Raw genomic sequence first — 16,389 nt, 5'->3', positions numbered from 1 at the left:
TGTTGTTAAAATTTCCTCTGCTGTTATAATTCCCTCTGCCAGCAGGTGGCGCTCTTTCATAATGAACATGTGAGCCTGCAGCCATAGCATTTTTGGCCATGTGCTCTGTTTGATTTACAATCTCTGGAGAAATTATTTCCCCCACATGAGAAACAATTTTTCTGCCTCTATGCCCATGTCTCAAACTTAAAACGGCCATTCCATCAGACACAGTCTCTAGATCATCAGCTTGTCTTGCATCTGTTTCCTCTTTCAAAACTGACAACAAATCCTCTAGTGATAAATTCTTCTGGTATCTCAGATAAAGCACAAGACTTTTGTAACTAGGGGGTAAGCCTTTCAGAATTGCTACAATAACATCTTCATCTTCAGGCACTTTCCCCAAATCTTTCAATTGGCCATAGATTGCCATGAGCCTTTTCAATTGGGCAGGCAATGAATCATCTTCTTTCGTTTTAAAATCATACAGTTGGCTTTCTAGGTACAGGATTTTACTGGACATTTGTCCTTCGTACTTTTTCTTTAAAAGTTCAAGCATAGCCTATGCAGTTTCCAGGGTATGCAAGCCAGGCACTTCATGGCGAGTTACTGAGTTCATAATTAAGGTTTTTCCAAGCCATCTTGCCTAAGGAAGACAATTTTCTCTTCTTGATCTGCTGGGACATCTTTGATTAATGGATCAGCAGCTTCGTACATTTGCAGCTGATTTCTTAGTGCAGTAAGCCACCAGCTATAATTATTCCAGTTTAGGTAAGGCATACTAAACCCTCCTGGGCTAGGTTTAATGGGCTTGCATGTACTCACGCTCCTTTGATTTGATGAACCGGGACTGCTCATCTTGGAGTTTAAAAGGTATTCTTTCAGGCAAGCTGAATCAGGCACATGCAGGGTTAAAAGCTTCCTTCTCAGGCTTAGCTGGGGAGATCGGTTGCAAGCTGCCAGCTGCAGCAGTTTGTGTTGAGTGAGGAAAAAAACTTCCAAAAAAATGGTTCTCAGCTGAAGTTCCTCAATGCGAATCAGTTCCTAGGCAAAACTCTCAGATAGCATGATCTGAAGTTTCCTTTCCTGATTACAATTGAGTGCAGGAGATGCAGAGAAAAAAAGTTATTTTTAAAAAATCCAAGCCTTTGTGCCTAATTAGCTTAGTCTCTCTCTCTACAGATCCATTCAGGCATTAAAAAAATCACTTGTTTGCATTGCAAATATCAGGAATGGGTTGTAACATTGTAACTTTACTGCACGATCCCCCTGGCTTTAAAAGTCAGGAAAGAATTAAATGGCTGCTTCCCCCCCCCCCCCGCCTCAGCATGCTTCAGGCTTCTGCTGATGCCAAAGAGAAAAAAACCAAGAGTTTTGTGCTGCTGTTTGGAAACAAAGCGGCAGGGAAGCTGCCCAGAGGGAATGAAGCCCAGAGGGAATGAAGCAGCAGCATTTTAACCATTTCCTGGCTTGGCTTTAAAAAAAATAAATGAGAGTGGAACCAGCAGGAAAAATACATGGTTTCCCCCAGAACTCTGCCACCAATTGCCTCTCCAGTGGGCACAGGACAACCCAATCAGCAAATACAGGGACGGGGGGAGATGGGTTCCAACATGGCAATGTCACCACGCAAGGAAAAAAATAAAACCAAAAATGATGTGCCCACAAAATGCAGCTCTAAACAGATACATCTCAACTTGTCAGCAGACGCTAAAACACCTCGAGGTTGTGCAGTGCAGAATGATGGGACCCCAAGCCATTTCAGCACCAATTGGCATGAATGCTCAGCATCTCTGTCTTAAAGTGTGCCATGCAGAATGGGCCCAGGTTTGGCATCTTTAAGTACTGGTAGCCTGTCCCTGGAGGGGAGGGGCCCGTATCTCTACCTCCTTGAAAAAAGATGTAAGGCCTTGATTGACCTTCAGGCGTTGCTGGAGCAACAACCATGCTACACTGTTGGCTCCAGCTGCCATGATTCGATTCTTAGAGGATGAAGAATGAATGTTTACGTTTCTCCTGATGAAAGTGCAGAGACAACCTCATGATAAGATTGTATTGCATCAAATGCAAGACTGAATTCTACATCTTACCCTTGAAAGAAAGGCAGCACAAACACAATGACAAGCGTTGCCAATTTCTTCTCTGTGTTCTTAAGACTGGTATGTTTGAGTGCAAATGAACAACTAAGTCTATTGTGTATGCATATCACTGTAGTCCCACAAATCTGAGTCTTAATGATCCTGACTATGAACCACTAAAAGCTTAGAGAAAGATGGAAACCCTGAGATTAATAGAAAGAATTGCACTAAGACTACTCTCACCTTTGATATAATCTGGATACTGTCTCTTCCAGTACGCACCTGTGTGGTAGGTCTGCTCCTTAGACCCAGCTTTACTAGTTCCTTCCTTCTGTAGGCAGGTGAGGACAGCCACTGGCTCTTGTTGGGCTTTCTCTGTGGTTGTCCCCATATGGTGTAATGCCCTTCTGAAGCATATGACAAAGACCTCTACTTTGCTGAATTTCTAGAGCCAATGTATAACAGAATTCTTTTGTAGAGCTTTTTGAGCTGATGGCTGAATGGATTGTGGGGCTGGTACTGATTCTGGTTTGTGGTTGGACTTGGTTTTAAGGCATGCTAAAATATATTTTAAACCTGCCTTGCATACACTGGGAAAGGGCTGACTGAAAATGTCATAAATAAATAAGTTACTATCAATTACCAGTATGGCAATTATAAGCCGAAGAGATGCAGAGGCTCTGTAAATCTCGAGATATACGGCATCCTTTATAAGAAACATCAGCTGTGCTTCAAAAACGTGTGAAATGCTTTATCAGCCAAACTAACAAAACTGTAATTTTCCTTCATATAACCCCTCTAAACAGAGTACACCAGTGACTCTAGGGTAACTTCTAAATCAATCAGAAAGAAGCATAGATCAAATCATTTAATTTTACAAGGTTATGAGGGTTAGCTGTCATACGTAAAGATGATCAGACTGTCAAATCTAGTTGCAGGGTCTCAAAACAAAACGTAATTTTTTTCCCTTTGGCCAAGCGGCAGAGTTGCAAAAGTGACTAACAGCAACTTACTTTCAGTACTTGCACCATCATCTTCATCATCATCATCATCATCCGTGTAGAGTATTGGCCCATCTGAATCTGAGTCACTGGTATGATTCTCTTTGCTGCTTTCAGTTTCTTGAGTGTTCAAGGCTTCAGAAGATTCATCTGTCAGTTCAGGACTTTCTGGGCCAGGGCTCTCTTTTTCCTGTTCTTCATTGTTAGCAGAACTGATGATCCATTTTGTTAAAAAAACAAACAAACTATAGCATCAATGCAAACTCTACTGAAACATGACAATGAGACTGCTTACATATCACAACCACGCATGCAGATGAGAGGCACTTTGTCAGGCTATCTTGTCCTTAAAAAATAAGTAGTATTTAAAAAAATACATAGAAAGCAAACAATAGAAAGCCAGTCATTCATACATAGAAAATAAAAAGGAATAAAATATTAGAAAAATATAAAATATTTCTTTTGCTAGATTTAGTTATGGATGAAAAAGAGTTTTGACTCATGCTTAGTTACTTGAGGAAGAAAACAGGGTTGCACTTACCTTAACTGTTGTTCATTGAAGTCTTCTGTGCAGGCACACATGGGACTGCACAAACACAGGCCTGCTGATCAGTAGGTTTCTGTAGCTTTACATTTGTAAAGGGGGCGCCCTCCCCTCCCAGAGTTGTTTCCTGTCCAAACGGCCTGTGCATCCCCCAAGGCAAGTAGTGAAGAGCTCAGTGGGCAGGAAGGAGGGCAACTGTGCCTGCACAGATGATTTCAATGAACAACAGTTACAGGTAATTGCCACCCTATTTTCAGTCAGTCTTCTGTGCGTCCTGACTTGGGAGTTTAGCGAGCTACTTACCATAAGAGGTGGCGAGTTTCTTCATAGGAATAAGACTAAAGAACTGCTTGGCCCACAGCAGCATCTCTCTTGGTGTTGACACCCAGAACACAAAGCCTTATGAAGGTGTCCTCGGGTGATCCTGCTGCTGCCTTGCAAATGTTCTGTATTGGAACGCCTCTAATGAAGGCTGTAGAAGATGCCTGAGACCTCGTGGAATGTGTGTTTACCTCCCTCCCTCCCCAGACAAAATAAGTTGGCTAATTTATAATATAACCTAATTGTCTGGACTACCCAAATCCAGATCTGGGTTTCACCAACCTCCAAAGAATCTGAGATTCCTGAAATTCAGAAAAGCTCAACTAAGTGTCACTCACAGGAGCTAGGCAGACAATGGATTGGTTACTCACTCCCCCTTCCTCACTCACTCTTCCTCCCTTCTCCCCCCCTTGAAAAATAACAGTCAGTGCCAGGGGAAACAGCCAGTCAAGAGGCTGAAGCTGTGATTCCTGGGTTTATCTGAATTAACCCAGATTTATTTGGGGGTCTTGTTCTGGGGTCCAGGAAAGCTGGATTTAGCTGGATCAACTAAAATCCAGCTATTTTTCTGAATCCTGGACTTGGATCCCACACTCCTACTACCTATTTGGAAATGGTCTGGGATGAAGCCCTAGTTCCTTTCCTCGCACTTGCATAAAACAGGAACAACAGAACGTCTGAGCTGAAAGGAGCACTATGATCCATGTAGAATAGTATTGCCCAATGTACATCCTGCAATGTGAAGGGCTTTCTCTACCTCTGAGGGAGGTGAGGTGAAGAATATCAGAAGTACAACCTCTTGGGGCTGGGGAGAAATGGAAAGTTAGGCCAAAGTACCACTTTCTCTGGACGTAGCTTGACAAATGGAGGGGCCACCCTCAGCATGGCCAGCTCACTGACCCACCTAGCCAAGGTAATGGCCACCAAAAAATGCTACCTTCAGGGACCAGAAATTCAGAGGACAGGTAGCCAAGGGTTCAAAGGGTTTTACAATCAATTTGGAAAGCACTAATGATAGCAAATACTGTGGCACTATAGGTGACACCAGTGGGAACATACTGTTGAGACCTTTAAGGAACAATTTAGGTGTGTAGTAGGAAAAGAGCATCTTATCATCAACCAGGGCATGGAAGAGAGATATAGTTGCCAGATGAACTTTGACAGATGAAATAGACAGTCTTTGCTGTTTCAGGTTCAACAAGTATTCTAACACTGTGGCTACAGGACAAGAGTGATGTATGGCCCCTCTTTACTGTGCCCAGGTCTCAAACCTATTCCATTTTCTAGCATACAACAGTCTGGAATTTGGCTTTCTGGCATTCATAATAATTTCTGTAACTCCATCTGTGAAACTCACTTCTAGGGGAAGACTTGCTATACTGTGAGTCTCAGTTGGAGGATATTGTGATGTCTCGCCTGACCACAGAGCAAGAGGTCTGGGCATACTGGCAAGTGGATATACCAACTCCTGGCTAGAAGCAGCAACCAATGAAACCACAATTGATGAGGCCAAAAGGGTGCCATCTTGCTGAGCACTTTGGGAATCAGGGGAAGAGGTGGGAAATCATAAAATAGTGTCCCTGACTATCTCAGATCATAGGTGTCTCCTATGGACCTTTGGTCCGTGCCTCCCCGGGAGCGGAACACTATAGCCTTGGTGTTCTTGCTTGTGGTAAAGAGGTCCACCTTGAATGAACTCCACTTCCTGAACACAGGTAGGATGTAACAGTCTCTCAATAACCACTTATGATTGGTAGCTCCTAGTCAGCTCAATCTGTTTGCTATGATGTTGGATGAGCCAGCAATGTGAACAGCCTGAAGAGACACTCCATGGCAAATGACTCAGTCCCAGATCTGCATGGACTCTCTGCTCGGTGTCCATTGTACCCCCTTGTTTGTTTAGGCAAAACATGGCTGTGCAATTATTGGTGAGTATTTGAACTGTTTTGTTGTTTGCCAAATCTTAGAATGAAGTAAAGGTGTAATGTATAGCACATAGTTCAAGCACACGGATATGTAAATATCTTTCTTTCCCCTGCCAGATGCCATGGGCTGAAGTATGCTGACAGTATGACCCCCGATCCCTCTAGCAATGCCTTGGTAGTGATCATTACATCAGTCCCTGGGGAGCCAAACTCTACCCCTTTAAACATGTGAGTGTCCTTTAGCCACCATCCCAGCGATCTTGTTATTGTGCTTGGGATGGAGTATTTCCTGGCCTGTGAGTGTACAGCACCAATAGGAACCGAATTTGTAATTATCTCATGTTCAGCCTCACTAGGGATGTAATTGCTGTGCTTGCAGCCAATAAAGACTGAGCTGTGTTTGAATCTTTAATACCAATCGGAATCTTCAACTGGGCAGAGATGACACTGTTTTTATATTGCATGCCTTCTCCTGAGGGAGGAAGGCTTTGTTCTGAACAGAATCTAATCTGGCTCCTATAAACTCCACTCTTCGGAGGGGATCAGTTTTGACTTTTTAAAGTTGATAATGAGGCCTAATTGGTTTCATCCAGATAAAGAGAAATTGAACAGCCCATTTTCCTTACATAGACAATCGTGACCACCACTTATTGGGGCTGTGGCCAGGCTGAATGGCAATACCTAGTAAACCTGTCCCTCAAAGAGGAATGTCAAAAACTTTCTATGCATAGACACATGAAAAAAAATATATGTCCTGTAAATCTAGGACCATGAACCAGGGCCCTGGGGGTAGTAATTGTAGAACCAGGGGTGTATATGTGACCATTCTGAATTTCCATACCTTCACAAACTTGTTGAGGTCTCTAAGGTCTAGGATAGGCCTAAACCTCCCATTCTTCTTATCTACCCCCCCCCCAATCTAAATTAGAACACCAATCTAGATTCATTCTTGGGGATGCATTGGATAGCCCCATTTTCAAGTAATGCTGAGTTCCATGGCTAACTCTGGTAAGCTGGTACTCAGACACGGAATTTTATAATAGTTTTTAACTACATTCAAGACTTAGAAGTCTGAAGTAATGGACTTCTGGCTATGTGTAAAATGGGAGAACCTTTCTCCGAATACCACTGGCTGTCTCTTCTCTAGTCAGAAGAGTTGCTTCTAGCTCTGAGGCTGATTCTTGGAAGTGTGGGCCTGTTGGCCCTGACTTGCTTTATGGGAAGACTTCATTCTCTAATGCTGAGCTGAAGTTGTTTGAAATGAGCGGTGATCAGGATATTGCTGGAATTGATAGTCTGGCTGGTACTGGAACTGTCACCCTCTGTATTGTTGTTGCTTGCCATATGCTCCGAAGCCTGTTGATTGTGTAGGGGATAGATACCATAGGGCAATGATTGTCTGACAGTCCTTGCTCTTTTGGCACACATATTCACCAGTCTTTTGAGAAAACAAGGTTTGGCCCTGGAAGGGTAATGTCCTCCACTCGGTTCCTTGTCTCTACAGAGAATGTGATGAAATGCAGCTTAGCATGTCTCCTGAGGACAATAGTGGCAAGGCCTGTAGTGGATGAGTCCACCACATTCCATCCAGCAGTCTTTGCCCTCTGCCTTCTTTGATGTGCTTGCTATTGACACTGGTCTTTCACAGATGGTAGACATCAGCTCAACAAAGCACTCAATCATTGGAAAAGCAATGGTAGAAGGCTTCCCAGAATATAGGTGTTGAAGGATCTTGTCCTTTGGCTTGGACTCCATTGAGGAGACATCTATATCCAATGACTTCACCATCCGCAATATTTGTTCAGCATATAATCTGAAATCATTGGCTAGTAAGATGGGTTCCCTGATCCCGACATTCTCATCTGGGGACAGGTCTGATGGCATGCTTGCACTCCAATCTGGGGCACTCATTTCAACATCTGACGCCAAGAAATGAAAAGCTATCAAGGATCTTTATGGGAACCCTTAGGAAGGACATCAACAAGCCTTTGACTGTATTGGATCCAATGGACTGTGGCCAGGAGATGATGATGATGATAATGATGATGATTCTTCTTCATCATCATCATCCAATTTATATTCAGGACAACTTAACGCCCACAACAAAACACCCTGTGAGGTGGGTGGAGCTGAGAGAGCTCCTAGAAGCTATGACTGACCCAAGGTCACCCAGCTGGCTTCAAGCAGAGGAGTGGGGAATCAAACTTGGTTCTTCAGATTAGAGTCCTGTACTCTTAACCACTACACCAAACTGGCTCTCCCAGTCAGTGCAGCTTGCTAGAGGCATGCAGTGAGGGTACCAAGTCGGACATTTATGGGAACAACATTCCTGATGAGATCTGCAGCTACAGCTGAAAACAGCCAGATCACAGTGAAGGTGGATCAATTTGCCATCCCCCCCACCCACCCACCCCGGCCCTTCCTACAAATACAGCAAAGGTGACCTGGAATGAGCAGACATAGTGCAAGGTGCTTTGATGATCTCCATGTCATCTGTAACTGGCTCGAGTTCAGCGTCTCTTCAATGGTGATCAGATTTTTGCTTGACTGAGTGCCTCAATTTAGTCCTTGTCTTTGGGGGGGGGGGCACTATGAGCCAGACCACTAGCCACTGGGGATCTTAACCTCTCAGATTGTGCATCCAAGAGAGATCCACCTGGTGTTGGAGAAGATTACAAAGCTCTTGATGTTGGTTCCAAGGGGTTTCTGGATCTAGAATGTTGTCAGATCCAACTTGAAGTTGTCAGATCTGATGGGTCTACTGTTCTCGGATTTGAGGTAGCCAACTGCATCAGGTCCAAGTAGTCAATCTATCCAAAGCAGATGATTTTGCTGCCAGGCTGTTGGAGCTGCAGGGGGATCTCTCCTGTAGAACTGCTTTCAGCCATGTGGCTCTCTCTGCATGGGCCTTGGTGCCACATAGCATGCATTTCTTAAATAAGGCTTTATCAGCCATGATCTTATGAGTTCTATTCTTTTTTTTCTCCACAGATCTGCTGCAACGACAACATGGGAAGGTCTATACTTTACAAGTTTGCAATAAATGTTCCCCTCTGATCGGTGGCAAAAGAGAAACTGAAGGTGGGGTGCTGCCCCTCCCAGAGCATGGGCTGTTTGGGCAGGATACAGCCACACTGGCGCTCTTGTGGGGGGCTGCCCCCTTTACAGATGTAAAAGCTACAGAAACCTACTGATCAGCAGGCTGGCTCATGCACAGTCCCATGTGGAATTACACAGAAGACTGACAATGAAATTATGGTTATTCCCCAAGTACTAAATCACTTGAAGACTAGCACAGTATTTCTTCAGCATATGTTCTCTTATATACTAACAACACAACTATAGGCAAAGTTCTTTACATTTTACAATTCCATGTGCAAAATTTCTCACAGAACTTGGTAGAGAGTTTTAAATTATGAGGGCAGGACCTACAGGAGACTTTAACATTAAAGAGCTAAACATTTGTGCCTCAGATCTTCCTTCATGGATTCTGAGAATATCCACTTGCCTACATCTTACTGTTTGCCATCATTTAGCATACTATCCCCTCCCACCCCAAAATTTGGTACAAAAATAAACCAAGATACTGTATTCAATACATAATATGCATATTGAATATACCTACCCAAGGTGACAGCATGGGCATAACTTTTTATTGATCTACATTATGGACAGTCAAAATGATGCTTTAAGCCATATCCAGCCCACCAAGGTTTTCCTCCACTCTTCATAACTCTATATAATCATTCAGGGAAATCTGTTTTCTGGGGAAAATCCTTTAGAAAACAGAAACAGCTGGCTGGCCTTGTGTTGTCAACAATGGAATTAAGCAATTGAGTTAGAGTGAAAATGCAGATTTTCTGTATACAGAGCATGGAAAGTTTTTTGAGCACAGAATACATAGTGAGCTTCTGATGAGCACAAAACACAGCAAGCCTAACCTGAAAGAAATGTTCATTTTTACTTGAACATACTTTCATATCACAGACATGAACATATGAAAACACTACTTGTTGTCTACTTATGACTGGTAGCAACTCTCTAGGGTCTTTCACATCACTTGCTACCTGATCCTTTTAACTGGAGATGCCAGCTGGGCATTGAACTTAGGACCATCTGCACACAGAATAGATGCACCATCACTAAACCACAGCCCCAGGAGCATTTAAAGGAAAAATTCAGAATCCTATTCTCATGTAAAGTTAAAGAGAAGTAAGAGGCACTGGTGGAACATCCCCCTCAAAGAAATGCTTTCACTTCTCATTGTCCTTTGATGACTCCATTTGCTGACTTGTAGCTTGTTTCAGCTAGCCTCCTGGGTTGTGCTGCCCACTTCTCTCAAATGGCCACTGAGGACGTGGACACATTCCCCAGAATCCTTAGAACCTCTGTTCACTGCCACTGGCCAAAGATCCAAAGATCTCTGGGTGGCTTCACTCCCTCCCTGGTAGAAAGAACTGCAAAGCCCTAGCCATTGACCAACAAAGGAAATCTTTAGGAAAGCCCCAGCCTTTGACCAAAGAGGGAACAGCTGCAGGGATCTTCCTTCCCACCATCCTGCCCAAGGACTGTAGACATAAGTGGAAGGACACTCCGTCCACTGCCCCTGTCCAGAAATTGAAGGGTTGTTGAGTAAAGAAAGACTCGTATTGTATATAATCCAATGTATGCAAGCCGCCTTGAGGATCATCTGAATGAAAGGTGGCAGTATGAATTTTAAAAATAGTAAATGGAGTGTCAGAGAATCAAGGACAGTCTGCTAATTTGGGATGCCACCAGATCAAACATCTTGTTTTAAAACAGAACTATAATCCCTGACATGCTTTCTTCATTCAATCTTCACCTTCAGAAAGGCTTCCAGCTCGTATAAATGCCCAGGCCAGATCAGAAGAAATGTATTACCAAATATCTGCATAGCCTTGATTTGTTATTTTGAAAACTGATACTGATTTGAGAGTCAAGACAATTTAAATTATTTTGAAAGATTCAGGTTAATGCTTATACTTCAAAATAATAATTCTTCAACTATCCCCCCCAAAATCTGACTGTACTGTGTTCCAAATTATCATAACTAACAGAACACATAGCCTTACCATTCTGTGTCTTCTCCCCCAATTTCCAGGCTATTGTCTGTAGCAGCACGACTCAAGTAGCTTTCGCAGTCTATTTCAGTTTTCATATGAAGAACATCATTAGAATCTGTGCCAGGAACAGACAGGCCTAGTTCGTTACTAATGGGCACATCTTGTGTGTCTGAGAAACCAGTGGGCTGAGAGCCTGGAGATGGTATGGATGGAGGAAGAGGAGGTGGAATAGTAGGGGGAGGGGGAGGAACAGTAACTGCACTAGGCTGGTTTGTCTCTTCAGCTTCAAGAGCAATGCAGAAAGTCTCTTCTGGATTAGAGGCTTCTACCTTGGTTTCTAAGTTGTCTGTTGCTGATTTTGAGCCAGAAGAAATGTCCCCATCTGCAGGTTTTCGTGTAGTTACCTGTTTCCCCACCTTTTTCTTATCCCTGGGAGTTCCTTTGCCTGTTTTGGTCGATGATAGCTCCTTAGAGGTTTTGGGGCGAGATGATGTTGATGAAGAAGACGAAGAAGACTTGGAAGCTTGCACTTTTTTTACATGGGAGGAACTAGCTGGAACAAAACAACACATACACTTCATCTCAATTTTTTTTTAAACACTGTACTTCATGTTAACAAATTGTTTACCTTCTATAATTTTCATATGCATATTTCTGTATTGGAGCAAAAACTGGAAACTAAATAAGCAGTATTCACAATACTTACATGTAGTAAGGACATAAATATTTGGAGTGAGCAAACGTATTTAACCATGGTTAACAACAGAGAGCAGGATACAGGATCGTGGGCTTCCTCTCTCCTCTCTGGAGTGTGAATTGCCTTCTGTCCTTCCTTCAATATTGACACTGATGTTAGCCATTGTAATTTTTGCCATGTAAATAGTTTGTGCATTTTATTTCTGCTAATTAATGTGGGGCTAATTATTTCTGCTAATTAATGTGAGTGAAACATGCTGAGATTGGGTGCCCTAGGGGTCAAAGTGAAGTGCTGATTAGTCAGAGTGCTGAGAGAGAGTTCGGTCAGTGTGGGCAGTCAGTCTGTGTGGATGACTGTGATGCGTGGCTGAGAGGAGAGAGTTATTTTAGGGGTGAAGTGCTGAGAGCAGAAGTCTGTGTGTTTTCTTTATGGATGAAATCAGCATGTGCGGCAAGTGCACTTCTGCTTCTGGGAACTCAGACAATTCCATTTTCTGCTCTTTGGGGATATTTTTAGCCTAAGTGGCAACTGTTTGTAAAATCAATCTTTGTGACTGGGTCTATGGATAGTTTTAGGAGGGCAGCCATGTTGGTCTGCAGTAGAACAGCAGGATTTGAGTCCAGTGGCACCTTACGAGACCAACGAGGTTTTCAGAGTATAAGCTTTTGAGAATTAGACTCGTGTCTGAAGAAGGGAGCTCTGAGTCTTGAAAGCTTATACTTTGAAAATCTTGTTGGTCTCTAAGGTGCCACTGGACTCAAATCTTGGCTCTCCAGAGAAACATTTAAAGATATATACCTATTTTTGAAACCACTATGCTTATGAACCTTTCTGTAACAAATATGTTTATTAATTAACTACTGTAAAACTGTTACACATATGTAATTATAAATAAACTCTTTCTGGTTAAATAAAACACCAGTTTTATCTAGAATAAAGGTTCTCTTTTAAACATCAGAGCCACCCCCATGCACCAACTATTCTGTCATATTGCTATCTATGGTTAAGACATCCTATACTATAAGTCAAAACTGAGAAAGAATTAAAGCAAAAGCCTTTAGTGGCAGCAAAATCTAAGGGAACACTAAGCAAATCAAGGAGGCAGCAATATATAGGTCACCAAAGGGGGCAAAAATGCCACAGCCCTGGTTAAGGCTAACCAGGGTTCTTGCTTACCCAGGATTTAAGCTGGTTAGCAAACCCTGCTTAAAGAGGGATCCTAGATCAATACCATTAATTATGACTAATACTGGCGCGGATGTAAGTCTTAACCATGGTAAAGGCCAGTCGGGTACAAGCAGGGAAGAAGAGTATGTGATCCCTTGGTTCATTCTGTTGCTTAACCACAATTAAGAAACTGGAAATGGTATGTGCACATCAGCTCATCAACAGATTGCATGAAGAGACAGGCATAGAGCTGGGGAGTCTCTTTACCTACAGTTTGGGAACAAAAATGTTCCCAGTACTATTTATGGAAATCTAGCTGTTTAAAGATAAAAAATAATTTTTAAAAATTACCTTTGAAATCTGATGCACAAAGTGCTGCATTCCCACAAGGCCACTGGCACCTCAGTTACTTTTAAGTTGCTAGAACAGAGATAAAATGCTAATACATGCTGGCTCTTACTGAGTCTCTAAAGGAAGTGTAGGCAACTTGCTAAATCTGAGGTTCACTGATTCTTTAAATGAAACCTGGGATTCCTGAACTCTTAATGAAGGAATAGGATTACCACTCCCATTATGCCTAAGTATTCTAAAAGTAGAATGCTGGGGGGAAAGTCAGAAATAAGGAAGCGTTGCTGCCTACCTTATTTGGCATGTTCTGTTTCTGAAAATGACCTGTAGGGACTGACGGGGGAGGGAAATCCCATTTTCCTTGCTGACAGCATCACTGTACTTGCTATTTCTGTTTCCACGTTAATTCCAGCTTTCCCAGTTCTGTTTGCATAATTTCCCCAGCCCTTTCCTTCTGTCTCCATCTCTATCTCCAATCCCACCCCACCAATCTACCAGCTGCCACTTGGCCCTTTCCCCATCTTTTCTCCCAGCTATAAATGCACCAGTTTCCATGCCCCTTGCCTTTCCTGCTGCCTGTCCCTGCTTCTGTACACTTCCTTGGTTCGGGTATGTCCTGCCCCTCTCTCCATTGGAGTCTGGGACCACTGCTTTAGTACTGGGTGCCATTTGCAGTTTCCATGGCAACCCAAAATACCACTTTTTTGTTACATCTGTGCAATAGAAAAGACATTCTTTACTTGGGGGGGGGGCTTAAACCCCCCAATATTATTCATATTTTTCTGGAGATTTGTGGTTTCCCACTGGTTTGCAAAAACCTACGTCTTAGTTCTGGGCGGTACCCATTTTGTGGATTATTATATCCAGATGGTGGGGCCAGTCATTGTTAAGAGGTATATGTTATGCAGTCAGATATGAATGAATGACATCTCTTGCTCTTATAACATATTTTACGCACTCTCAACAGTAAACAATCCTTCTGTATTTTTTTGCTGTTGTGTTTTCAAGGGATCTCCATGATTACAAAGGCAATAAACGAATGTTAATTTAACAAGCATTTTTTAGGGTTCTAAGAAGAGCCTGATAACCACAAAAACATGCTCTGGTTGTGCTCCAGTGTCCATATGCTGCCCACCCATGCTTATAAAGGCAGCAAAAAATTACAACAATCATCATCACATGCACAAAAAAGTGACATCTGTCTCCTTTTATGTAGCCCCTGTTCTCATTCAGAACCATAACTGCCGATGGCAACTAGGATGTAACAGTATCATGATCCATGGGTCAAGATGGGCTGAGAAACATAGGGAATGGCATTTATTAGACAGAAAACTGGCTTTAGGTAGTGTTTTCTGAAGTACAGCACAAAGCCAATGGAGAGTTAGTAATTGTTCAGACATGTAGCTTTAGTGTTGTCAATGTTTAATGCAAATAATATGCAGCCTGAGCCCCAAACCTAATGAGAATACTATATACCATGCATTTCAGAATGACCCCTGTGGTACTCACCAGCTTCCCGATTCACATTGCGGCTTGTTGGCTTGGGAGGTGGGGCAGAGGCCTGCTTAGCAGGAGCCTTGCCTTTTTTTTTAGCATGTGGTGCTTCATTAGTCTTATGGCTAGTGGTAGCAGCAGCATTTTTTGGAGATATGGTTGCTTTTTTAGCTTTAGGCTTAGATTTAGGTGGTGGTAGAGCACGGGATGTTGATGTTTCAGGATCTTTAGGAAGTGGTTTCTCTATGAATGACAAAGTGAACAGAAAGCAACTGACACAAACAGGTGATAACAGACACTTTTTGGTGCTGCTTTACTCTCTTGAGAATGTGTTTTATGTTATTTTATAATAATTCCCTTGAAACCATAAAGAGTAAGTTTACCAGTTGCCCACTACTGGTGGTAAGGCTGCCCTCCCACCTCTCCACTTCCCAGAACATTAGAAGAAAGGTTTTTGAGTGGAAACAATGTTGTGTGATGTCATGTCTGCCAGAAGCCATGGATGTGATGTAAACTCAAGGTATTCTATGGTACTTAAGGCCCTCTACCCCAAATCTCTCAGGGATGCTGGCCACCTGCCTGGCATCCCTAATAGAGAGACAGTGCTGTGTGCAGTGATTAGACTAGGACTCTGGTTACAATTCATATCTTGCTATGAAACTCACTGGGTGACCTTGGTTACTCACTATCTTCAGCCCATTAGTTTGTTGTGAAGATAAAATGGGAGAGGGGAGGGAACCATGTATACAGATTCTTGGAGAAGGAATTAATAAGATACTGGGGCTCACAATACTTCTCCCAATTCGCATTCCTCAAGTGGGCCAGAACAGCTCTCAATTTTTTTTAAAAAGACAGAAGACTGCTTATTCAAACAATTACTAGCCTCATCAAAGGAGGAGAGCCTCCTCTGAGCACTGGTGTGATTATAATGACTTCAGAGACAGTTCTCAAGAAATCCCATCTGAATTTCCTCCAATCCTTACTCCTTTGTTATTTCTCCAACCCACTCTCAAGAGATAAGCAGCATACTTATTAGTAACAATTAGCATATTAAAAGCAGCATGTTAGGTAACTCAAGATTTGACATTTCCGGTTAGTAGAGGCAGCATGCAAACATACCTTTTCCACATTTTGACCACCAAGAGACCTCCCATTCTTTGTTTTTTTCAGTTACCAATTAGCTTATTTCAACTACCTCTTCTATTAACCATTCAGGGCCAAATGAGAATTTTGATATAGCCTACCTCCAAATTTACTATTTTAATGAGGGATTGCAATAATTCATACTCACAATGTTCCTCAGTACAAGCTGGGTAATACAGGTTTTGGTTTTTTAGAGAACACAGCATTTCACAAAGCTAACAACAGATTTCTAAGCAATCTTGTGCAAGATTGCTTATCCAGCATGCACTCAATAGTAATCATTTACCCAAACTACAAGCATATGAAAACCTGTCAGCAGGTTTTCATTATACTGGTACAAGAGAAGAACTTCCTTTCAAACATGCCAGTTGCATGGCTGACACCCCATCATTATTACTAACAGCAACAGTTACAAAATGTAAAAAGCATCTGCAAGATGACAAGCATCAGATGGGATTTAAAATTTCTAGCATTGTTTAGCTGCATACAAGACAACCTAGAATTTCAGTGTTTTAAAAACACACTTAACTCACTGCTGTCTATATTAGCAGAGTGAGATCTAATTGCTAAAGCATTCATCATTTCATTATTATAGTTAGGTGGGTTTA

The 16,389-nt window shown here is 42.4% G+C and overlaps 1 protein-coding gene across 2 annotated transcripts in view; it reads right to left on the bottom strand.

The window, feature by feature from the left end:
- PHACTR2 (phosphatase and actin regulator 2) overlaps nt 1–16,389 on the bottom strand; it is a 92,332-nt gene that overhangs the window by 29,272 nt on the left and 46,671 nt on the right. The window contains exons 5-7 of one of the 2 annotated variants that reach the window (XM_054982826.1): nt 14,654–14,881; nt 10,942–11,485; nt 3,071–3,270 (exon numbers count right to left, since the gene is read on the bottom strand). In XM_054982826.1, coding sequence (XP_054838801.1) covers nt 3,071–3,270; nt 10,942–11,485; nt 14,654–14,881 — 972 coding nt within the window. The remainder of the gene's footprint in view (nt 1–3,070; nt 3,271–10,941; nt 11,486–14,653; nt 14,882–16,389) is intronic. The other variant, XM_054982832.1, reaches the window with a different exon arrangement.

Source organism: Eublepharis macularius, chromosome 1 (genome assembly GCF_028583425.1).
Source record: "Eublepharis macularius isolate TG4126 chromosome 1, MPM_Emac_v1.0, whole genome shotgun sequence".
In the NCBI taxonomy this organism is placed as follows: domain Eukaryota; kingdom Metazoa; phylum Chordata; class Lepidosauria; order Squamata; family Eublepharidae; genus Eublepharis; species Eublepharis macularius.
Note: the sequence above shows the minus strand (reverse complement) of the source record. Positions and strands in the feature narration are given on the sequence as shown.